We start from the raw sequence: 25,174 nt of genomic DNA, 5'->3' as shown, positions 1-25,174 counted from the left end.
ATACTAGGCCACAAGTGAGAATTTTCTTTGATTTCCAAAAAAAGTCAGGTTTTTTTTCAGGCGGTAATATCGCCAAATTTCGGTTGGTGACGCCTTCCAAGATTCACTGTTTCCTTGAAAATAAATTGTGTTTTTAAACTAAAAATGAGAATTGAATCAAATTTATTAGTTCCATACAACTCTCAATTTGTGTTCTCCTTGTGGCGGTCCATAATGCTCAGCCCAAGCTCCCTCACAAGTACAATTCTCTGGTGCCGGAATATGATAAACTCCAAAATGTTGTCTATCAATAGGAACAGTCTCTTGCCCTCCCCTGAAAGTGAGAGAATAATAACAATTGCCAAGATGGGGCTAATAAATTTGCAAAGAAAAAATAATTCCAAACCTGTAAACTAGGATCACAGTAAGCGTCTGATTATAGTCGAGTATTCCAGTTGATGGCTTGATACGGAATAGATCATTTCGTGTACACTTCACTTTGAATGCCTGCTTCATTTCACTTTGATTCGTGATTTTCAGAATCGTTTTTTGCTCCTCGCGGGGGTCGGAAAGGAATTGAATCTGAAAGTTTATTATTTGATTAGATGGAATGATGTGACTTCTTGTAAAATTACAAGTTTACAAATATAATTTTAATCAGCAGTCTTTTTTTTTTGCAAAATGGCCCATTTTCTGTGGTAAAGTTTAATATTTGACAAAAATATTACCTTATCACTTGGCTCTGTGGCAATGAATTGTTTTTTTTCAGTCATTATTGCGAAATCGAGTAGAGAACCTTCGTATCAGAGTCAGAATATTCAAAATGATTGTAAATTGACAAAAAAACCTAATTGAACTTTTTTGAAACATCACGTGAATTTTACTTACTTTTTTTGGTACGAATTGAATTGTTGGCCTTTTGTATGCATTTCTTTTTTATTTTATTTGTGACTCTCTTCCAAGTCTCCTCGGGAGTATTTGTTTTTCAAATTTCAATATAATTTTTCGTTCAAATTCATTGACACTAGGGGTGGCAATCGGTCGACCCGCGACCCTTTTCAAGTGTCAGAGCAGAAAAACCTTTATTCAAAAACCTTAAAAAACTTCTGTTTCATCGTATTGTTATACCAGTGAACTGATGTAGGAACGAGATGATGTAGTGGAGAGTTCGAAATCTGAAATTAAAAAAAAAAATATTTTCTGTACTATTTGATGGAAAAGTGGCATGTTTTTAGAATTTAATAAATTATCTAGCAGCTTCAGCAAAGCGTGTTATACATTGAAATAAACCATCCATTTTGTCAAACCATTTTGGCTCCGTTCACCAACTCATATTACTGGTTTTTTACGATGTTGGTAAGTTTTTAACTACAAAACTAAATATCATCCTAATCAGAGATGTGCGGAATATTTTTCCAGAAATAACTACATATTCCGAATTTTCAAATTAAAATATTTTTCTAAATGTCTATATAATTTTTCGTTCAAATCAATTGACACTAGGGGTGGCAATAGGTCGACCCGCGCCCCTTTTTGAGTGTCAGAAAGTCGCGAGAAGCACACAATAGGTCCCCGAGACTCGGAATCGAAACTATATTCAACAAATGTTCATCGGTTGAGCGATTCGTGGGCTGTGGACCTCCCAGCAGGCTGCCGACCCGCTTAAAAAGAATGACAGACCACCCCTAATGGACACAATAATTCGAAAAAAGAGAAAAATTCGAATTTTCAAGTTCTGGGAGATATAGGCTGTACATCCCAGATTCCAATAACTAGCGACAAATTCCCACCATTGGATACAATATCCGTACATTGGACATTCATTCCATTGTTTGTCGTCACACTTTTCATGCTCTTTTTAGATGGATCGACAATCAATTGGTGGCTTCTCGTGATCCATTTTCTCACTTGTTGCATCAATCAAATCAATTCTCTCGTATGCATAATTTCGATCCTTAAGACGTGGCGAAAGTTTTCCAACACAAATAAACGAGGGACATTGAGTTGCTTCAGTTTCAACTTCTGTTTCAATGACACTTCGAACACTTTTCCCAGATAGAACTGCTTGCCGTTGACGCTCCCGGAGAGCCTGAAACATATTTTTAAAAACTTTCAGAGACTTTCCAGAATTACCTGTCTTCTTTCAAGATGCACTTGTTGCCGAGCACGATTGTTGCAGGAACAGACAAAAACAGTGTATATTGGCACAAGGAATACCAAGATTAGGTGTAAAACTGAAAATTATTAATGTGAAAATATTATATCAAAAATAAATTTGAGCATTTTTCCGGAAGCCAAGTTACCGGGAGCTCACAAAAGCAAGAAACAACCTACGATCAACTATGAGATAATTCGACATTTGACATCCAAGAAGAAGAAAATGTTGGGAATAATTTGAATATTGATCTTTTTGTTCAGTCAATCCAATCCACAATTTTCATTCGGTGAAATGTGGCACATGAATCATTCACGCAAAATTAGCCTGTTTTTAAATATCATATTTTGGTGATTAAAATAATTTTGAAGAAAACTTATCCATGAAATTTTTTATCAAATTCCAGATACTTTTTTTGAAAAAATGGAACAAGTGGTCGATACCATTCAAACATGCATAAATTACTAGAAAATAGAGACAGTTGAGTCACTCTGAAATAAATCTAAAATACATATAATACATCTGATCAATTTTTTTCTCAAGTTGGGCATAAATTCCCATTGATCAATTTTTCTAGAAAACTCTCTTCCATCCCTTACCACTACTGTAGTCTTCAACAAAAGTTGTCCAAAAAAGGACACATTTTCCCTATGCTGCAAAAAAACTTTACGTAATTTCAGTTATTACCCTTTTTGTGTCCCAGAGAAAAAGTGGTCGGCTAATTTGGTAGTCTCGTCTCCTCCTTATTTTTTTTTTCATTTTACGAAGAATATAATTAGTTTAACTCGGGACCCATTCGGATGCCTCACAAACATTTCCGCATTCTTTTCAATTGCCTAAAGGGTACAGACACCTCGCGTGTCTGCATTTTTTGAACCTAACAATTAATTTTTGAAGTTTTAAGAGAATTTGAAATTCAGAATATCATACAGGGTGGGCCATAATTATGGGGATCGTAGTTTTGCACGCAAATACCACGTCTCACAAACTAAAAAATAAGAGTTTGTTACTTTATTGATAGACAAAATATTTTTCTATCAGCTAACATAAAAATCTTTTTGATTGGTCGAACAACAGAAGTTTGGCAGCGTCGGGAGTGTAACACGTTTTCACCCTTCTGGCGTGCAACTTTTTTTTGCATAGTTTCGGTTCTCTAAATGTTGAAACTGATTTTTTCTGTAGTGTTTTGTGCATTTTAGAACCACAAAATATATTTTCACAGTATTCGAGAAAAGAAAAACAAGTTTCATTAGAATCCAGCTTGTAATGGACGATTGTTTGGAACTAGCTAAATCCCGTTTTCGCAAATAATTGTGCGATTTTTTCACACATTCTTGCATATTCAGTTATATCTCAGGTCATTGGAATGATAGGGACATAATTTTTTATACAAAAGTAAAAGTTGGACTGTAGATCTGAAATATATTATTTTCAAAAAATTCCGCCGTCTCCTGACTTTCAAACCGAGTCGAATGTGCGCGTTTTGAGCTTTTCAAAACTTTTTAAACTGACAGGAGTCGCTGAAGACATCATTAGAAAGAAAAACACCCACACTAGCGCGCCAGCGACAATTTAACTTCGGAACGTCGGAAGCAGGGGTGTGCGGCAAATTTGCCGAATTTGCCGAATTTGCCGTTTGCCGAGCTCGGCAAATTTGCCAAATTTGCCGAGCACGGCAAATTTCAAAAAAGTAGATTTGCCGAATTTGCCGAGCTCGGCAAATTTCGAAATTTGCCGCACACGTCAAAAATTTGACAGTACAATTTTGACTAAAACTATTGATTTTTTAGCCAAAAATTTAGTAAAATGACACAAAATTGAGCTATTTTGATGCTTAAATTGCCGAATTTGCCGAATTTACCGAGCTCGGCAAATTTTGAGATTTGCCGCACACCCCTGGTCGGAAGGTTTGTAACGTGTCACATAATGATATTTTCAAAGTTTAATAACATATTTTGTTCCTAAGAATATGGGGAATAAAACCTATACTGTTAAAACTTTTTTGAAGGAGTGCATAAAATGTTATAGACGCAAGTATCGGTCCCCATAATTATGGCCCACCCTGTACAGTCAGATCAACTATTTTTCAAGATGAAACTTGCCCAAAATTAATAAAGAATTGCTTATTTCATTTTTCTTCACTCGATTTTTTGCAAAATACATGCTTTTCCCGTGTATTTTAAGCATTTCTAATTAAATATGAAGTGAGCTTTCAGATATCTATTTTTAAAAATACGTTTTTATTTTCAAAAAGTTCCCCAGCCATGATCAGAATATTTTAGCCCTTCGGATACCCAGAAAATTTATAAGTTCTTTCATATTTTTTGAAAGTTAGTGGCTTGTCCTTCCGTGTAAAATCCAAAATACTCTCCCGTTCACATTCATGGTGAAAACTCAAACGTATCATCAAAAATCGCGCTCATATTTTCTTTTACTATTTGTTTGCATTGACACCCAAGAAGCTCTGAAAATTCAGGGAAAAGGAAGAAAAAAGGAGAAAAATAATTTGATGGGTTGGAAGTTCAAATAAATATTAAACAGGAAATAACATTCATGATGGGATTGTGAAAAAAAAAAGAAAATTAAAATGAAGCATCACACGAATTTCAAGAAAACCTACCCATTTTGAGAATATCTCATAAGTAAAAACCTTTTTAAATCTAGGAATAGCGAAAAAAACGTTAGCCTACCAATTGTTGAAAAACCAAATTTAAATCAAACAAGTTTTATGTTTCTTTGATAGGAGACGCGGGCGTAGGCGCAAGGCAGGTAGGCGCAAGGTAGGTAGGCCCAAGCCTCTTCTATGAATGCCTACTGTACCTCATTGTATGCTGAAAATTAAACGTTAACCCTCTGTTTTAGATTTCATAAAAATTCTAAAACTTTTGATCTTTGCAATTTATTCTATCTTCATTTTTTTGTCAACTTAAACAATTGGTAACAACTGGTATGAGTTATTCTGTTTTATTTGTGTATGATTAAAAAAAAAAAGTTCCCCGAAGAAATTTAAATTTTCAACTACTTCGTTCACATTTTAACAATGTTCTAATATCTCCAAGAGCCCTCTTTATCCACGGGAAATGTCCGGAAATATATCTATTCACTATATTTTAGGGAATATAATTCGGTTATCTCTTCCTCGTTTTGGTAGCAGTCTGTCCTCGATTTTTGGCCAAGTCCCATCTCTCGTCAGATTATTTCCAAGAATATGTCGATTTCAGACCTCTTCTCATTTTATGTTTTTAATATTTATTTTCATTCTCATTCAATTACCATTTCAAAATCCATTCTAGTTCCATTTTTCAATAGTTGCACTTTATTCAAGAATTTTCACTTCCACTTTTCTGACCTCCGATCTCATAAATTAGATTACGAAAAACGTGGATTTGTTTTTGCAACGTCATCAACAGATGACCATCATTGTCTATTTCATTAAACTTTTTGGAAGGGCTAGAGGAAAGCTTTAAGATAGAAGAAAGAAAAAGAAAAGAAAGACTCCCTGACTCATCTTCCTGTCTTATCCATTGTTTTCAGAATATGGAACGAGCAATAGAGGGTCTAGGTTCCATGTTTTGTCTAGAAGGTTAATTGAGTTCTCGTTTTGCATTTTCTCCTTCAAATTTTCACTTTTTCTCAAAACTACAGTGGTGTTTTCTGCAAAGTTTACCTGGCCAAATTAGAAACTTATTGAAATGTAGTACTTAAAAATTACAAGAAATCCTTTAGCAAAAAATATATATTTATAGTTTTCTCAAACGCAAAGATCTATTTTTTCGTTCTGTTTTATTATGTTACGCAAGTTTACGGAAATGGAAAAAATGTCTATTGCTTCTCTTGATTTGATTGGCGTTTAGTAGTTGTCAGTTATTTTGATAATTTGAAAAGTATACCATACTTTTTATATTTGTATTGAACCCATGCGTTACTTTTTTTTGTATTGATATCTCCAAAATTAACCTACATATACTCTTTCAAAGTGGAGGCAGTGGTGTTAAAAAAGCCAAACGGAAACTTTTAAAAAATTTATCATTGCATCGAAAATACAAGGCATTGGATTTTTGATGTCTATCCTTAATGTATTATGAAAAACAGGAAAAACAGGAAGCATTTTCTTAAGTACTTCCAAATAATTTTCCCATAAAATATTTTGCAAATTAAATTAATAAATCAATAGATACACTTCCCGATTAGTTAGACAACTGACTTTTGATCTATGTTTCCTTGAGCGCCCCCTTTTTCCTGTTGATTGCCCATCTCACAAAAAAAAACGAAAATTAGAAAAACGGATAGCTTCCGTTGGGTTTTTGGAAGCATCAGAAATCTACCGAATAGGTGGAACAAAGAGTTTTTGAAGCAATATTACATTTTTTATGGCCTAATAAGATTAATAGAGTTGAGTAGTTTCTCGTCTATACTTTAAAATTATGTGACTCCAGAAAATAATAAAACATCAGTTTTGACAGAATCAGACGCATCTATGCATATAAACGAAAGATCTCGGTGGTTTTGAATTTGCTATCAATTTATTGCAATTTCTCGGAACGAATCTATTCATTTTTCACCTTCTGGTGGAGGAAAAACACAACATGTTCCTTGATTTTGAAAATTTGGATTTTACGAACACTGGAACAAGTTTTGTAAGGCGTTTGACGTCAAAGACGCTCAGAACTTTTTTCAAACAATTGCCTAGGGACTCAAATTGCTCTTTCGGTAGGGTTGCTCGTTCTTGAACTTCTGTCTTAATTCTCCACCAAATACATCTTGTTTCCAATTTTCAACAAATGCTCTACACCGAAACATTCTGAACTTGTCCAACTAAATTTCATTTCCACAAAAAACTCACTTTTCCCTCGTGAGTCCTCTTTGCTTTGACCACTTTTCCGTAGACATGGTGAAAATTTCAAAACTTAACAAAAACACTAGACAAGTAAAAAAGAAAGAGGGTTTTGCAGAAAAATAAACTTGAGACAAACCAGTCAACATAAGGAAAAAGTTTACGTTTTCTTGAAAAATTCTTTGCATTTTGGCATTGCAAGAATTTAGAGAAACATCGATTAATTCTCAAATGAATATCCCCCATTATTTTATTTGACGGCTCATATCTCGGTTGTTTTGAATTTTACAAAAAAAATGTTTCACAGCCGAAATGTAGAAAAATTTTAACATTTTTTTGTACTTTCACGGAGCTCTCAATATAATTAAAATTTCTATTTTGAATATTTTTCCCAGATTTCTATTGGCACATACACTTTTTCGATTGTTTTTTTAAAGTGTTCCACTACCCCTCGCATTTCCTCGAAATCTCCTGTTGATTGCTCAAGTTGATCTTCAAAGACCACCCTCTCTTTCTCATTTCCATGTTTTTCACAGTTTTAATGAATTCGTTACACCTCTCCCCAACACATTCTTAGATCTTTCTATTGCTCATCTTTTGTCAGTTGCACGTAGGTTCGTGCAAATTAGAAAAATAAAAGCACGCCGAACAAATCGGTCAATGAATAAACGATTAGCGTTACAACTATAGTAGGCGGTAAAATTGGAGATACAAGACAACAAAACAAAACAAAAAAAAAACGTGCTTTGTCTGAGTACCTACCTAAGATTTTGAACATTCATTGTTTCTCAATTTTATGTTTGAACAGGTTGATAAGTATTAGCATTTATAATGTTTTTTTTTAAATTTAAGAACAAGTAAATTTTTTTAATGTGAACTTTCTTAACAACTTGTGCGGCAATCGTCAATTGCCGTGTGTCGAAATTATTATTCAGCAAACGTCAAGTTTTTTTTTGATATGTGAAAGGCTCTGGTCTGAATTGGCAAATTTTTGAAAATCCTATCATTTGGCAATTTGGGTAATTGTTGATTGCCGTATAGTTGCAACAGTCTGCAGCAGTTTTGTGCTCTCAAACTTCAAGTCCGTGTTAGAAAAACGTTGTTTCACCTGAGTAATAATTTACTACTTACTGACAAAGTAAGTTGTGGGTATATATCACTGCAAAATTTTAAACGACAAAGTTCTACTTATCCCTTGAAGTGCGTATTTTCGCTCTACTTTCGATGCCCGCATAATGGTCTGTTGGAAGACTTTTGGGAATTTTAGAAAGCTCAAAATAGACAAACTTTTTTGAAACAGTTTTTTGTAAAAAAAATTGACTTCTCTGTAGGTTACGACAAAACCCCTTTCTGCCAAAAAATTTGAAATGTTTTGATTTTTCTGAAAATTCCTCCATTTTCGTAGAAGACTAAAAATCAGAAAAATTTCGACAATTTCTTCAAGTTTCCCAATCGTTTCGATCCTCTAATTCAAATCCATTCAAGTCTTCGGTGTCAACCCAAGATTTTCTAACGCATGTTTTTTTTCTTAATATTGTTGTTTTTCTTTCCAAGTTTGCTCTTCCAACTGCTCCGATCAGATAAATATTTCGTCAGAACTGCTCAATGATCTAAAACTTCATGATTTATAAAAGTGAAAAGCAGCTGAAAGTGTTTTTCTTGCAGATTTTCTGGTTATTGTTCAAAACAGCAAAAAATGAGGTTTCCGTTTAATCAGAATGAAAACCTATTTTCTCGTAAGCAATTACGAAAAATTAAACATTCAAAACTATGGTATTCTGTAAAAAAACATGTTTTGAGAATTAAAATTCAAAAAGCAAAACAAAATTTAAAAAAGCAAGTACGAAAATAATAAAAATGGAAAAAAGTTGCTCCTTCTAATGAAAACTCAATTCCATCAGACTTCGTGGATTACGGTAGACATGGAGTAAACTTCAGTATATAAAGTCAGTCTTTACTCAATGTCTCATGTCATTTTGTAGTTTGTGTTTTTTTCTAGGTGAAGGTTGAACGTGCAACTTCTTGACCTCACCCACCTCCCTAAAAAACTAAAATTCAAATTTCATTCCGTCCTTCACTTTTTTCTGTGCAATGTTTTAACTTTTATGGCTACAAAGTTCCTGAATTCAATAGCTGTTTGATCTTTCAATTATGAAGTTCTGCAAGCTTCACTGACTTTCAAATAACTTTCAATAACTAATTTTGATATGTTGATTCCTGGAAAATTCAGTAATCTTTCGATTCTTCCTTTTTCTTATTTTATATTTTGTTTGTGTTATGTTCGCTCCTAGATATATTCAATTCAAAATTCTACCAACAGAATTTCTAGAAAAAATTCAAAAAATAAATATGTTCGTACAGATTCTCACTTTCTTGCAGACTTTTTTTAGCAATGAGAAATATATTTTTCATCGTGGGAATCTCGGGGTGAGCTCAGAATTTGAAAAACAATTTTTAGAATTCTTATGAGGAAGTGGTGGAATAGACATTTATTGCACACAAAAGGATGTATGAATTATTCTATTTAAATTCCCTACTATTTTATTACTGGATTCAGTGTAGTCTAATGTTGAGTCAAAAAATCATTTCTTGGTCTGAAAGTAGGGCAGGGCTGTGCAGCAATTGGCTATGTCTGCCACCAAAATCATTTGGGTTCAGCAACTCCGACAATTGCCGTTTGCAGAGAATATGAGAGATAAATCATTATGTATAGGATTACTATTTTCTATTCCGAAAATGTTATTTCAAAAAATATATAAATTTGTTAAATGCCATAATATTGATACAATAAAATTTCGAGTTCTTCAATTCCACCAGAATTTGAGGTGCAAATATATGCATAACCAAATTTTGAAAAATTATTGAAACGAGTTTTGCATCGATATCAAGACAGTATAACATTTATTCGGAACCTCACAATTTGAATTTTTAAATTTTCTGAATGAATAACTTTTGATAAGTGTTAGTTTCAACATATTAACGCTCTAACAACTTTGTTTTCATATGTATCTACTAGTGAGTCAAAAAGGCTATTTCTTGGAAGAAGGCGTCTTCCGGTTTCAATAGAATTTCATGATTGTGTGGTAAATGTCAAGATTGAAAGTAATCCAAAGACTTCTGAATTGTGATCTTCTGACCTTGTAATAAGATCGAATTTCGAAAATATCCTGAAAGAGAGAATTTTGCACGGAGCTTTGTTAGGTTCAAACGAGTAAATTATTCTATTCTTAGGTAACATTATTTTGCAGGAAATGTTTTAATTTTTACTTTCAAATTTCGATATCTACCATATCCTGGTATTTCTCGTTTTCCTATACTTTTTGCCTAAAATGACACCGTTTGTTGATCCTGATAAAAACTATGACTATTGTTTTCTTCGAGACATCTTTATTAATTTTCTTAATGGGAATGTAATAACTTGAGCAAACTATGAACATATAAATGAACAACGAGATGTGTTCATACTATACATTCATAGTAAATAAGACCCTATCAAATTTCTTTGTTAAAAAATTTGTCATAAAACTTAATAGAAGATTTTTTTATTCCGAAATTTCGGAAGAAATTGTATGACTCATCTCAATTCTTGTACATTGAGGTTTCGTGGTAGGCAGGCTTTGTTTCATGTTGCGCCTGCCTTTTTGCTAGCTATTGTCCTGTGTTTGCAAATAATATATTTATTTTCAACGAAAAAAAAACACTCTGACATCTACCAAGAGTTAACCAAAGTTTGTTTAAAAGTTGCTAACATTGGTTAAGAAGTAGCGGCCAAGATTGTACTTTTGCAGTAGGCACGGTTACAGGCTTTATGTGCCTACGAATACCAAAACTCTTTTGAAGTCAGAATTGTCTTTATTGAAATCCTTTTTTGCATTCATTTATTGTACTTTGTTAAGTGAATTACTTTGTTTTCCAATTCTAAGAAACAATGCCCCTAAACAATTAATTATGTATGTTTTCGACGAACTTTTGATTCTAATGAACACCGCGTGTATGAAGATGAAATCATGTGCATATATCTATATTTGAAAACATGTAGAAGCATGTAATGAATCTAAAAAACAAGAAAAACAAGCAGGAGAAGTAGAAAAAAAACAGAAAAGTTAGCCAGTCATTCCGAGCATGAGAGACCCCCCGTTCGCGTTCTTGCTCATCAGAAATCAGAGAATCTTTATGTCATTTCTCCCACTCTAATTTCATCTCATTTCCTGGATATCCTTCATTTTCCTTCCTTTTTTCAGTTTATCCAGATTTTTTTATTTGCAAAAATATTAGTGGTTCCTGGTGTTTCAGAAGGCCGTTCCTTGATGAGGGAAGGTGAATCATTAAAAAAATTTCAATTTTCATTTCAATTTCGTTTCTTCGAAAATGCCCCTCATCGTTTGGCTCTTTAGGTTTTCGATGAGCAATTTGTTTTCTTTTTTCTATTTTTTTATTATTGTCCCAGTCAAAAACATAACAATTAGCCGGTTCTCATATTTGACTGTCACATAACATTCCGAATTACTGTAAATTAGACATCAAATATAAATCCCATTTCAATCTGTCTACCACTTTTTCATTTTATTCGTTTTTTCCTCTTCAAGTCTTCTTGATTTTTTAAATTTTTCTCAGAAATGGCACTGTCTGGAATTTAACGCAAAAGTGTACTAAATCTTTAACAAAAAGGCTTCCCAACCAATGATCGAGTTTTGTTTTGAAATCATATATTTTTGTTGGATCTTAGATTTTCAAATTTTTTAGCTTCGAGTCTTCAAAACATGAATGACGGATATTGGAAAACTTTTCATGTTGAATTTGTAATTCGGGTTCCCAAAAGTGCGTCAAAATGTTAAAGCCGGTTTAATCACTTTGAACGTCTTCAATGCTTGAAAAATAATACCAGTTCACATAAATTTGGCTTGATTTTTCGATACGCATTGTTTCGTAATTTTTTTTTCATAATTAAAAATTAGGCAGCCACAAGTTCCAGCCTAGCTGATGCCTACCTGAGTACCTACCTCATGTTTAAAAATTTTACTAAATCATGTATGTTTCCGACTACCTACATACGTATCTACCTTATTGCTATCTATGTACTTAATTCATGCCTACAACATGCCTATCACCTACCTACGTGTCTAGCTGAAGCATGTCGGATACTTGTCTATAACATTTCTTTATCGTCTGATATTCCGAAAAAAAGTAGCTTCACATCAAAAATACAAACTTGGTGTGCTTTTTTGTGAAAATGTCATAATCAGCTAACTAGAACCATTTTGAAAATGTATATACTTTCAACTTTGCCAATTCGAAGGCTCCATCTTCCGATACATCTATTCTTTGATACTCACAAAATAGAATGACAAGCACCAAATATGTCCTTGTTCTTCTTCTTCCATTTTTTCTGATTCTGACAGAATGCAACACGCATTTCTTTAAAAATGACCTCCTACCTCCCAGAACAAGCTCCAAACACCACAATTTCCATAAAAACTTCACCAAGCCTCCCATGTCACACTGGCTTCCTCTCCAACCGATCTTTTTATTCTTATTTATTCTACAAATTGGTCTCGACCACTTTTTTTTTCATTTTTTGCATATGATCAACTGTGCACGTAATTTATAAGGTTCAGTTTTTAAAGTTTCAAAGGTAAGCTATCAAAACGGGTACTGTAACCGATATACAACTGAATCCAATAAACACTGTGTTGTGGTATTTTCTGTGTTACCTTATGGACCTCTGAAAATTCGATCATCGCAGGAGAGACCCTAGTCTGATATAAAAATAACCTGGTCGGTCAACTTTTCTTTTCGTTTTTTAGTCTTTCTGTTTTTTTTCTTAACGCAACAGTTGTTTTTGCTCATACTCAAAACTAGACTAATTTTGCTTTTTGTTTAAATATATCAGAGCATACTACACAAAAGTTGTTAGTCCCCTAAAAATAGGAACCCTCAAAAACCAAAACACGAGCAGCAAAAAACGTCAAAACTTTTCGATCTCATAATGTCACTTTCTGACTTTTCTTCTTCCAAAAAAGTTCCTTGAAAAAAGAAAGGAATTAAAATAAATTCTTGTTCCAATGCAAAAAAGCATCTGGAAACTGAAAATGCGACCAATTTTTCTCTCAAGGGGATTAGGGAATTGGGTATTGGAGGAAGAAGGAATGTTAAGGAGAAACGGAATATTTGCATCAATTTTTGAAATGTGTCCATAAAGCTTATGCGTTTGTTTTGTTACAAAATCATCACTTTTATTGAATTTGGTATTTTGATTCTAGGTTTACTCAGCTCTGAAATATTTACAGAATAATGCTTTTTGCATGTGTTTTTTTCTTGATTGGTTTTAAATATTCGTCTTTTTTAATTTTAGTTCTACAATTTTTCAAAAATGGAATTTAGGGTTATTTGATAAACTGTAAAGAGCAAAGTCTTAAACACAAAAAAAACGTGACCGATTACAAAATATATCTTATATGAATATCTCGAGTTGATTGAGTTTTCGGAGAGTCCGTAAACTAACAAAAGAAGACCAGAATACAATGTCCAAAAACTGAATGTTGCAAATTTTTTTGTGCAAAAACATATAATCTCTCTCCCTTGCTGCAAAAAAGTCATTTTTCGATGATTTTTTATAACTCAAAAACATAAGTTTTGTTTGACCTTCTGAAACTCTTAAATATGAAATTAGACTTCACATAGTAAACATGGTCGCGTTTTCAGAAATATGTGCAATCTCATCGGTTGAATAGGGATTAAGCGTAGGTCTTGAAGGCTGCTAAGTATTTTGTGCCTACATACCTTTGTGTAGAAGCCTAAATTTAGAATTGAGTGCTAGTGAGATCTAATGATTAAGAAATTTGTCATAAAATCCAAAAAACTAAAATAAAAGCTACAATTTCAAGAGTTCAAAAAAAGACTTAACAGACTTTCCACCCTCGTTCGATCAAAAAGTTTCAGGCGATTTGTTTTGAGGCTTCATTAATCATACATGTAGCTGACTTGTAGTCCTGGAGATCAAGTGGGTCGCCATGGACGTTCTTTATGTGCACATTATTAAGCGTTTTGATTAAAACAAATACTTTCGGCGGTTTTCATTAGCTTGCAGAATTTTTCTTCCAGCTATTTTGGGCCAGTGTGACTTGATTGAATTTCTCCTAAAAAAAATAATGTACAAACACCACAAGAACCTTCTATTCCGGAACTATAAGTCTTTCAATATTTGATCGGCAGGTGATAATTGTCTTTCCGCATAGACTGTTACGTGTACTTTTAAAAGGTATAATTTCAAATAATTCTCGTGCTCAACTTCAGCTGCTCATTGATGTTGAACCCTACATATAAATTTCCTGGAACTTCTTTGAAGGCCTAAAAGGAATTGGAAATTTTCCAGTTGAAGGGTGAAGAACATATTAATTTTTCACAATTCGCGTGTTTCAAAACAAAATAGTAGTTGTTCTGGGTTCAGTTTTTCCAATAGAAATCTGGATTTTAGGAACACTTTCTTCTTTCTTTTCATGACAAAAACATACATATCTTGTTTTTCTTTTATCCACACCGGTTCTGGTTCTTCTATTTTTCAATCTTGTCTGGTTTACTGCGCTCATCCCGACAGAGAACATTTGATGTTATTAGTGAAGGCGTTGGGATGATACTTTCAGTAATCCTTATAATATTTTAGCTGGTTATTTAAAAAAAAGGAAGTTTTTTTTTGAGTCTGGTTTTAACGGTGTTAAATTTTTTAGAAATCGAGATTCTAGGCCTGGAAATTACGGGCTCCGCCACACACCAGGCCTTACAGATCTAAAACTTTATAAAAACACTTGTCTCATCAGCAGTTTTCCACAAGTTCGAGGCGATACGACTTTGCGCTGACTTTGCAGTTCACTTTTATTAAGAAAGTTTCATCCTTTGAATTAGTGTGATGTCACACGTATTTTTCTACGTACCCTCTACTTCTGTAGGTCAAAGGACACAAAAGTTTTCTGATTACAGTTAAGTTGGACTAACCATAAACCCAACCAATTGAAAATTGTTGTCTCAGAACCAAAAAAACATGTCTCTCTCGGATAGACCTTCAGATTCTCCGCCTGTTGATTGATTTCTTGATTTCTTCCAACTTTTCTTCCAACAAATGCACTCTAATAACTGCCCGCCCCTTTTCCAACAGTTTTCTACCTCATTTATCATTTCGTTATTCTTAATTTTATATGCATAACAGCTTCCGACGTCCTATTCATCATTTTCTTTTTCCTTCTTTTCTTCTTTTCTTCAGAACGTGACAATTGTTCTCGATATTTTCCACTCTTTTCACTTCATATATCTGTCATTATATGTATGTGAAGCGTGGAAATGGCTACGCAAACTTTCTGAAAAAAAGCAACATTTCAATGAAATTTCACTGTTGTCAGTCTTCTTCTTCTTCTGATTTTTCGGGCCATTCAATTTTTGTGCTTCAATCTCTCATTTCGCGGTCTCCCCCACCAATGTACATATCCCATGAATTTCTGAACGTTTCAACGTGATTTACCTTGTAGTACCCTTTACCTGTCCCTGAAGCCAATTTCTAACTAGACTTTTCAGGTCCAATACACAAATGAATGAAACAGATGATAATTGGACGGTGTTTACAAAACTTTATTCATGTCAATACAGAGCATCAGATGATTCTCCACAGTTTACATTATGGCTCGATGTGAGTTTATATGTAAAATTTCTTTGAATTAACACATATTTTTACTTACATGTGTATTTGTTGTGTAGATTTAAAAAAAAAAGAAAATTAGCTTGGGCCACTTTTAGTTTTTTTCAAAAACAAATTATTTGAAAAAATAATTTTGGTAAACTTTCAAAATTGCATAGGATATTTGGTGGTCGATTCCGGAAAATTCCCGGCTGCTGCCGTAGCGTAACTCGACAATAAAAAATTTGATCGCGGTAGGCAGGCAGGCAGGCTCAGACTATAGAACCACCAAACATTGGGGTATAATTAAGTGCACCTGACAATTCAATTTCTGATATTTTGAGCAATATGTCGTACTTGTTGATGTAAAATTATTTGAACTTTAGTTTCAAAATTGGTGGTTACTCTAAAATACCATAGAACTAGAAAGGTTCATTTTTCTTTGATTTTCAAACTTTGATTTTTTTTTGAAATCATTAACTTTTCGGAAATCTTTAAATTTTAAACTTTTAAATTTCATAATTCTGGTTTTGGACTAATTCTGGTTACTGGACTCTAGAATTCTCGATCGTCATCAAAACATACATTTATTTGATTCATTATTTTTAACAGTCATCATTTTTTATTTCCCTCTATCCTTAATCTCATTAGATCAGGAGATTATGATGTTGTGTTCCTCCAGCCGACTAATATTGCAAATTTTTTCTAGACTGTCTAAATTTGGAAAAGTTTTAATCCTTCTAAAGCTATAGATGTTTCTGGAAAAGAATTGACGACTTTCGGATTAGGGGAAACGCTTTTTAGGGACTTCGAACAATAAAAAACTAACCAGGGATTGATATGTGACGTCGGAAATCAGTGGTACTATACTTTTCAGAAAATGCTTGAACTAATTCAAAAAATACATTATATTTCTTCAGGGCCCCGTCACAATATCCGCTGCAATTTTCTCTGCCATTGGCACTGTCTATGCTATTGGATTCCTTCGAAATGGGCACTTGAATAGAAGAATGTCAGCAGCTTTATATACTTTGTGTCTCATGGATTTTATGCTTACGATGACTACCGTTCTTTTCCTAAGCATTGAACCTCTTAGTATTCTCCTATTTCGTACCAATATCTTCTACCAACATCAGGATATGATTCTTATTCTGTATGGAATACGGAATAGCTTTGCCATGTCATCGGTATGCAAAATTTAAAAGGAAATTTAATAATTTTTGATTTATTTTTCAGCCGATGCTAGTTTGCTACATCACATACATCCGATACAGAGTTGTCAACAATCCACTCAAATTTGCATCACATTATGGAAGATCGGTAGTGACACACATTTTGTTTTCAAATTTAAGGAATCATATTTTTTAGAGAAAATCAATATCTGCAAGCAAAATGAGCACAGCTGCTCAGCCATCTTCCACAGAGTCGGCAAAGTTCACAATTTCATTTCCAGCCGAAATGTTCTATGAATTTCACACCAGAAGCAATGCTGGAAAAAGAGGAGCAAATTTCAGAAGATTCTTCAGACCATTTCTAGTTCCAAGTATGTGAAAAGGGCAACAATTTGAAAGTTTCGGAAAAGGAATGAAAAGTGAATTATTCAAAAAGGAGAATCCCGAATTTTAGACCACTCTTCGTCATAATAACTAGTGTTGCATACTTAATTGATAGTTTAAAATACATTATTTTTGAAATAATTTCACAAAATTCACTAAAATTTCTGTTCTCTCTGAATATTGAACTTAATACTTTCAGTCCTTCTGGTAATCCTCTGCTTCGTCATTCATAGCACTTCCTACTTTGAATTCAACCTTATTACATGCTTTGATGAAGTTCATCAGACTGAATCAAAAATGCTCCAGATGACACAACTCAGAGGAGATTCTTATTGGGTACGTAACCATCTATTCACTCTATTCTATAAATCCCATTGTTTCAGTATTTTCAATTCAAAGTTGCCCTTACCATGACAACAGAGACATTGGGACCAATGCTTTTCATCTCCACGCTGTCATTGTTCACTGAATACAAAATGCATCAGAATGTCAAGGAACGGAGGAGGCTTTTTGAGAGTCAGAAGAGAAGTAGAAACACACTGGTGACGGAGGAATTGAAGGATAAAGCATCGAAGGCGTTAGCTGTGTTCATTGTTGTCAAATTTCTGATTTTGAGGTGAGTATAGGCTAGAACTTCAAACTTTTTTTGGCCACTCCAAGTTTGATCCCAAAAGTGGGAACTTGGTTCAAAAGGTGGCAAAGCTTTTGCAAGAGATGTAGAAACTGTGCGTTGTTTAGACCATACTCTATGTTTAACTCAAATATGATCCAACTATTTCCAATATTTTGTCCGAACTATTCTGTGTTGTTTAAACCTAGAAAGCATTGCCAAGAGTTGAATCAAGCCTGGGCTGAACTTGAAGTGCGGTCAAAAAACGTCATGCCAAGTGTTTACCTTGAGCAAGAAATCATCGCCAAATGCCAAGACAGTACTAATTATTTTGTTACATAACATAAAAACTTGGTAGCTCAAATTTTCAATTTTCAGATCCCTGCCAACATTGATTGATCTCTACGAGGTTCTCATTGAAAACAGTATAAACTTCGGCCCATTCATGACAAAAGTCACGCGAATCTCAGACTTCCTTGTCATTCTCAACTCGGCAACCAACACATTGGCCTATTTCGGCAAAGTTCGATTCGAAAAGTGAGTGTATCATTGAGCTCCGAGATTCTAAAAAATCCTCCGATTTTGAGGTGTTTCAGATGGCTGGAACGAAGGATTCGGTGTCGAATTGTGAAGAAGGAGGCGAAGGAGATTTTGAGCACTTCACTTACTGGATAGATTATATAGTATGCCAATATCCGACATCTACGAAGTTCTAATATATTTTGTTTCGGGGTTATTTGTGATCTTGCATTTTGTCTCTATTTATTTATGTCCGCAATATGTGCTACGGTTTTTTGTTTCAATAAATTTGTTTTTATTTTTTCAGTGTTTCAAAAAACCTTGCAAGAAACCTTGAAATTCTGATATTTTTCCAGATTCTTGAATTCAGATTTAAATATCAAAAAAAAAATTATAGCCTGGCAAACTTCTAAAAATAACAGTTTATTCTTTTTGCACTTTTAAAGCATTTCAAATATACAATGGGTAAATACTTTACTTTTATTTTAAAAAAAATTACGGATTGAAAGTGAATTGATCATTATCAGACTGACTGTCACGTAATGTACCATAGATCATGTTCATATTGAATGGAGCAGCTGCCAAGTTAAAGCTTTGCGGAGTTATTATTGGAAGAAAGTCACTGCCACCATTAGTGCTGCTCGAGCTGGAAGGTGGGGAGCATTTGGCTGAATTGTTCGATTTGTCCCGTTGGCGACGGTTTTTGAACCAATTTGAAATCTGAAAAATAAAATTGAAATTTGTTCGAGATTACTTTACCATGTACTAATTTACGCTCCGGCTTTTTCAGATCCTATTTTAGTTTGTTCTACCATAGAATCCTTGTAATCACACTAATCTTCTACTCGAAATTTGACAATAAAATGAAACAGATAATTTATGATCCTTACAATTTGACCTTGCAGATCTTATAAACAAATTCTTTCGGAGAAGCCGTCTGCTCAGTTGCGACTAGTCGGCAACTGTCTTTTCACGCATTCCTTTTTACAATCATTGTTGGAAAAATATAAGCAAACTCAACTCAGACAAGGATAGCACGCAAGCGTTTACGACTTGGCAGCTGGTAATAAGTACTGTACATAGTCAGTTAAAATGTGAAAAGTTTTACCCAGGGATTCTACTAACTTCTCCTTAATTTACTGACTAAATAAGCAATTTTGAAGTTAATATTTTTCTCACAAACCTGTACAATTTTGAGTCCTGTTGCTCTTGAAATCTCTCTTTTCTGCTCCTGGGTCGGATATTCAGAGACGTTGCGGAAAAATTGTTTCAAAAATTTCCTACTCGAATCCTTGAAACTGTACACAATCTCCTCACCATCCCAAATTGTTTTCGGAGCCGGAAACTTTCGTCTCAGCCGATATTTTTCCACTGGATTCAGTTCTTTGCCACGTTTCAGCTGACTTTCCTTGTACCTTGCATGATGCCAAATATCTTGTAGATCATTGTAATGACGCTGTTGAAAATGTCGATTCGAGAGAAGGTGGAAGAGTGTCTCGAATTCATTGGAATGATATAAGGCATATGTGTAGGCTGAAATTGGAGAATAGGGTTAGATGGAATGGCGGGTACTAAAAAGAGTCAACGCAATAAATGGTTTGGAATTTGAGAAGAGCAGGATATAACGCAATCGAATGAGGTATTATTCAAAATCGAGGAAATTGCGTTATTGATATAGAAGAACTAAAATACATAGCAATAGTGAGAGTGTTGACAGCAGATATTACCGCAGTTTTTCAAGTCGGAAGGATTACGGGAGCAACTTTTTCTGCTATAGGATATTTTTTAGAAATTTCTTATAGCAAAAAATGGATCAGTTTGAAGAAATGAGTCTTTGTAAAGTTCTATATCAGATACTTGCGGAACAAAGTATTTTCAAAAATATCACTATCTAATCAAACATACCTACGATGATAGCTTCACTTCGCAAATGATCTACTGCATTTGGTCCGTACAATGACTCCAACTGCTTGAAGAATGCTACCAATCGATCACCATCTCTAGCTTGAAACAGGGATGTGGAGATTGCTTCCATCTAAAATTGTTGGGAATAAATTTGAGTTTTTAGATGAAACTCAAGAATCATAAAAACTACAGTTGATCTATGTGCATGTTGAACATGTTTTTAAAAAAAGTTACTTTGAGACAGTTATGAATATTTAAGATTTCACAAGTTTTTGAATGTATTTTTGACTTTGTGAAATTTGCGGTAAGCCTGTTAGGTATACACATCTATCACCAAAAAAATTTGTGAAACACTAAACTTTCAAATTCAACGAAAATTTTGAGAACATTAAAAGCGAACAAGTCGGCTTGTGATATGGCTGGCAACCCGGAAGTTTTGTTTTTCAAGTGGTACTTTTTCGAGAATTCATTCCACGTTCTAGACTTTTTTATTAACAAAACACAGCTTCCAGTTATTACAACAAGTCAACTATCATGGAAACTGTCAAAAAACACCTGAAAAAAACACCGTATCGTCCAGAGCCAGGTTTCCAGCACTAAACTGTGACATTTCGAAATAGTTAGACTTCGAGTAGAAACCTTTTTTTCAAGTTCTGATATTTGATTTCCCTCGCTAAAAATTTAATACCACAACCAACCTGTTCCATTGAATATTCGGACATTGTGCACCCAAAAGCTGGAATAGTCGGTGAGCTGATTGAAGCAGATGCCACCGACGGAGAAGGAGTCGGAATTACAGAAGACGGTGTCAGAATATGAGACGAAAGCTCGTAGGGCGGACCTCCAGATGATGAAAATTGATCCGAGATGTGAGAAGGCGATGTTGAAGAGTTAGAGGTGTTTGAATTTGAAGATGAAGTGAATGTATATTGAAGTGGCAGCTGATGTTGTTGATAACAATCGAAATATGAAGAAGTGTCAATTGGCGGATGGTCTGTCATGAAATAAGGTGGAATACTACTCATCTTGCAAACGTTCCTAGAAGACCAAATGGGCGGGGCTAATCGAGCAATATTGTGTTGAGGGGTACGGTACAACAGTCCAAGAGGGGGAGGCACCTGTAGAGCTCTTTTGGGATGAGGTGGTGGGAGGGAAATTTGTGTTGAGGATTAATTATAGGCGAGAATAAAAGTGTCGAATTCGAGTAGCTTCTCGTTTGAAATAGGAGCCCTCACGTTGTTAGGAGGTGAGGATGGGCCTCTGCAGATATTAATTGGATGATGATTTCCGGACTGACTCCTGACAGTATGGCTGAGACCGGAACGAAATGACGAAGAGGCTGAAGTTTGAAAAAATAAGAAGAGCTGAAAAGAAGAAGAAGAAATATGGAAACAAAGTGCAGTCTCAGATTACCTTTCCTTTCATTGAGACTTTTGAATTTTTAAGCAGCCAGTTAATAGCTAAACATTCTCGTTTTGTCGTGGAATGAGGGGATGAACATTTTGAAAGAAACATGGGCTCAGATTACTGTAGTGAATAATAAGATACACATTTTTGGGAGAATAGTTTTGAAATTTTTGTGGGCGTAAATGAACTTGAAACTTGCTCGTATAGTTAGAAGAAATAAAACAGTGTTACTTGGAGAACTGAAATGTATTTTTTTCACTACAAAACTTAAACTGATCTCATAAGACCGAATTTTTATACGAATTCTTCAAAATTTCACAAAGTTTTAATCATTTTTAAAGTTCAAGTGGACTGCAATAAAATAGGTTTTAGCTATAATTTCTAATTTTCACAGCTTGTTGACAGTGACCGGAAATTATCTTTTATACAATTAATTCTATATCTTGCTTATTTTGGTTATTTATTTTGAGTTTTTGTTGTTTTTTTATAATGGCTAAGTGTGCACAAATTTTATTACCTTTCTTGCACCCACTTAATTTAACCGCTGCGACACGGACCAACTGGGAAAATTGAAAAGTTTTGAACCGTCAAAAAAAATTGCAGGAAGGTTTCAAGAGGTCTCATTAAGAAATTAATTTTTTATAGTATTTAATTGGGTAATAATTAATTTTTCGGTAGTTTTGAAGAATTTAGAGCAAATAGAAATATTGAAACTCTATTTTTATATTTATCAACATATGAACTTCGAGAAAGCCGGCTAAAAGAAATTCCAAGTGTTTTATTTATAGTTAGTGACTTCAATTAAAAAAGTACCCACGTAATCCAATTGATAATCATGTTCTCGTTTTTCATCACATCTGTCACCAATTTCTACAGTCCTCAACAATTGAACTGACGTGCTCTTTTCTCCTAGCAAAACATTGATTGACGAGCATACGGTAGTCGGTCAATAATGCAAAGAGGCGTATTCTTTATACCATTTGCTTTCATTAGTAGTGTACATCAACTATTCCTCTTTTGTAGATTTGATATTGGCTATTTATTGTCACCATATTTTACCTAATAAAATTACATCCCCATTGTTTTATTTTGACAGTTTATATTTCGGTTTTCTTTGGTTTTAGTTAAAACAAATTTTACTGGTAAAATGTAGAAAAAATTGTGACAAGTATTTTGTCAGTTGACAAATTTTTGATAAAACCAAAGTGAACCAAGATATAAAAATACGGGATATCAGATAAACTGATAATTACATTGTTTTTTCTAAACTTTTGTAACTTTATTTTTTGTCGTAAATTCGCAGTTGACTGTGGGTGGTACTTATGCTACATTCCCATTGTAAACTCTTTTTTTACATTTCAATTCATGCAGTATTAACTTGTATAATATGTTTTCTGATGTATCTATTATCAAAAAATGTCAACTGACGAATCATTTTTGAACATTTTAATTTATTTAGCTTTTTTAAAATTTAGTTATACCATCAATCTGCCCAATGAATTTGCTTCAGAGGTGAGCAGAACTATAGCCGGCGCATCGGAATAACTACGGAGTTTGGTTTTACGGATACTTGTCGTATTCGTTGCCTGTTTTTTAGCTGATTCGATAGTTTCGGCTTGTTCCAATATCTGAACATCGTTTTTTTAAAACCAAATTAAAACTCGAGAAATTACTTTTGAAAAACAGGGCGCTCGGTTTGCCATCCCTATTCAAGGCTTTTACAAAATTTGGTACTTTCAAACAAATGCAAAATGCTGATTAATATTGTTTGATGAATTATAAGGAACAATAATATCTATTGTTGCAAACAATACCTCGAATTATGGGGAATTTGCAAATCTGCTGCAATATTCGACACTCTTCAAATTTAGTGTCATAACCATATAAGTCATAAGTCACCAGACACCCACATACTCTATACAGCTGTTAGTTGAATACGTTCATTGTCTGTAATTAGATTCCAAAAACGGTCAATATCTGGTCATTTATAGCACCTCAATCGACTACCACGTGGCACATAATGTCTGGTTGCAGATGGAGAACAATTTGTACTTCCTGCGGATCCATCTGCTCTCGTCACCAATTTGGGGAGTTGGAGCAGCAGTCAACACCTTTCTTATCGAAACTGTAGATCAGATAACAATCGCAGGTGTTAAAAGTATATGATCTACTATTTAAATCTGAAATTATTGTAATCCTTCTGAAATTGGATACATTTTTTTAAACACGATTTGAAATTTATTTGTTCAAATGTTTCTCAATTGATTCGAGTTTTAAGCGTTCAAAATTTCTTGATAACGTTAATTTTTTTTTGAAAACTGAAAATTTACAATTTCAACTTGAGATTTTGAAAATTTTAGGAGGTTTAAGTTTATTAAATTACTTTTTATTCACATATGGGAAACCATTACCAATTGAACATATTGTAAAGGGACCATTATCTACAAAAATACCAAGTATGTGTTATTGGCAGCTGTGTTCTAAAATTTTCAGGAAAATGAAGACCCCCAAATCTGGAAAAACTGAATTTCTTTGTGTTTCTATTTTTGTCGCTCAGGCTTTTTTCAGTTTTAAAGATCCAGAAGCTCGTGATAAAGCTGAAACCCTAGAGTATACTCAGAATTAAAAAGATTTCCGACATTATACATAGTTACTTACAAGTTTTTGATTGATACAGAAGTTTCCAAAAAGCTTTCAGAATGTTTTCCTATCCTTAACCACTTGTTAAATTGTAAAAAACCTGCAAAATTATATTTTCTGTGCTATTTTACGGGCATTGAATGTAGTGAAAAAAAAACTATTGAATTCAGATCGTCTTTCCTTGCTCTTCTGAGGAAAGTTTTGTAGTGGCACAGTTTAAGAAGACTTCTTCCCATTTTTCATAGGTTGGAAGTCCATAAGTGAGCAGAAAAATGCTGAAACCTTTGTGATTTTTGATAACACATTTTTCGATTTATTCGGTATGACTTTACTGAATTTTTTTGAAAAACTATTAGAAGTAACTTTCCAACAAAAAATAATGCAATTCTGCTGCATAATGTTGCTCTTGGATTGTCTTCTTATGAACTTTCATATACTCCCCATCTATAACAGCTAATTTTCAGCAATGACCACGTGGCAGGTGTTGTCAAAATAGTTGCACCTATAACGTATATTTATACATCTCCAAGTATCCTATTAGCACAGACCAGCTGCCTTGAACGGCGGACCCCTGTTGTGTGAAATGAGCCTGTCTTCTCCTTTTTCCTTCCACGCTCGTCTTCCTCCTTTTTCGCGGATTAACACAATATGAAAAGTTTGCTCCAAAATGCTCGGTACACTGGAAGAAAAGGGGTTCCGTTCCGTTGATGCGATAATTGTGACGTGGCACTTAGGGGTTTCGGATGGGAAGTGGGCGACGAGACGAAGATTTATGGGTTAGTACGTTTTTCAAAAAAAAAGAAAAAGAACGGCACGGAGAGTGTAGATGAAATATTGGAGTTTGTGCAAGAGAGATGGGATAAATGAGAGAGTGCAAAGAAAAAGGTCCCCAGTTCTTTTTTCGGGC

At 34.0% G+C, this 25,174-nt stretch overlaps 4 protein-coding genes and 4 non-coding genes across 9 annotated transcripts; 2 read left to right on the top strand and 6 right to left on the bottom strand.

The window, feature by feature from the left end:
• Nucleotides 1–146: 146 nt before the first annotated feature.
• Nucleotides 147–806, bottom strand: C15H11.1 (Major sperm protein). Its single transcript, NM_074164.3, has 3 exons — nt 708–806; nt 386–561; nt 147–313 (listed from the first exon to the last, which is right to left on the bottom strand). The coding sequence occupies exons 1-3, from the start codon at nt 750–752 to the stop codon at nt 166–168; spliced, it is 369 nt and encodes a 122-aa protein (NP_506565.2). The 5' UTR covers nt 753–806; the 3' UTR covers nt 147–165.
• 21ur-13977 lies at nt 782–802 on the bottom strand. Its single transcript, NR_069955.1, has one exon.
• Nucleotides 807–1,053: 247 nt separating the features above from the next.
• On the bottom strand, nt 1,054–2,480 carry C15H11.10 (uncharacterized protein). Its single transcript, NM_001392653.1, has 4 exons — nt 2,314–2,480; nt 2,113–2,213; nt 1,770–2,068; nt 1,054–1,154 (listed from the first exon to the last, which is right to left on the bottom strand). Exons 1-3 carry the CDS (start codon nt 2,336–2,338, stop codon nt 1,838–1,840), a joined length of 357 nt encoding a protein of 118 aa, NP_001379399.1. The 5' UTR covers nt 2,339–2,480; the 3' UTR covers nt 1,054–1,154; nt 1,770–1,837.
• A 13,043-nt stretch (nt 2,481–15,523) lies between these two features.
• npr-43 (G-protein coupled receptors family 1 profile domain-containing protein) lies at nt 15,524–18,614 on the top strand. 2 transcript variants are annotated; one of them, NM_074163.5, is made up of 8 exons: nt 15,524–15,642; nt 16,551–16,817; nt 16,867–16,950; nt 16,999–17,173; nt 17,386–17,522; nt 17,570–17,802; nt 18,175–18,333; nt 18,384–18,614. In NM_074163.5, exons 1-8 carry the CDS (start codon nt 15,544–15,546, stop codon nt 18,469–18,471), a joined length of 1,242 nt encoding a protein of 413 aa, NP_506564.2. In that variant the 5' UTR covers nt 15,524–15,543; the 3' UTR covers nt 18,472–18,614. The 2 variants fall into 2 exon arrangements, with proteins under 2 accessions (NP_506564.2, NP_001360540.1); NM_001373157.2 differs by having other exon boundaries at nt 15,540–15,642; nt 18,393–18,609.
• A 114-nt stretch (nt 18,615–18,728) lies between these two features.
• On the bottom strand, nt 18,729–21,536 carry unc-39 (Homeobox protein unc-39). Its single transcript, NM_074162.3, has 4 exons — nt 20,919–21,536; nt 20,221–20,350; nt 19,499–19,848; nt 18,729–19,035 (listed from the first exon to the last, which is right to left on the bottom strand). The coding sequence occupies exons 1-4, from the start codon at nt 21,219–21,221 to the stop codon at nt 18,811–18,813; spliced, it is 1,008 nt and encodes a 335-aa protein (NP_506563.2). The 5' UTR covers nt 21,222–21,536; the 3' UTR covers nt 18,729–18,810.
• Nucleotides 19,122–19,142, bottom strand: 21ur-15402. Its single transcript, NR_069954.1, has one exon.
• On the top strand, nt 21,129–21,260 carry F56A12.9. Its single transcript, NR_069953.1, has one exon. It is a non-coding gene; the product is annotated as an Unclassified non-coding RNA F56A12.9 (non-coding RNA).
• A 3,197-nt stretch (nt 21,537–24,733) lies between the features above and the next one.
• Nucleotides 24,734–25,067, bottom strand: F56A12.10. The gene is made up of 2 exons (NR_069952.1): nt 24,816–25,067; nt 24,734–24,769 (listed from the first exon to the last, which is right to left on the bottom strand). It is a non-coding gene; the product is annotated as an Unclassified non-coding RNA F56A12.10 (non-coding RNA).
• Nucleotides 25,068–25,174: the final 107 nt, after the last annotated feature.

This window comes from Caenorhabditis elegans, chromosome V (assembly GCF_000002985.6).
Source record: "Caenorhabditis elegans chromosome V".
Lineage (NCBI taxonomy): Eukaryota > Metazoa > Nematoda > Chromadorea > Rhabditida > Rhabditidae > Caenorhabditis > Caenorhabditis elegans.
The sequence above is the reverse complement of the archived record's forward strand: the minus strand, read 5'-3'. Positions and strand labels throughout refer to the sequence as shown.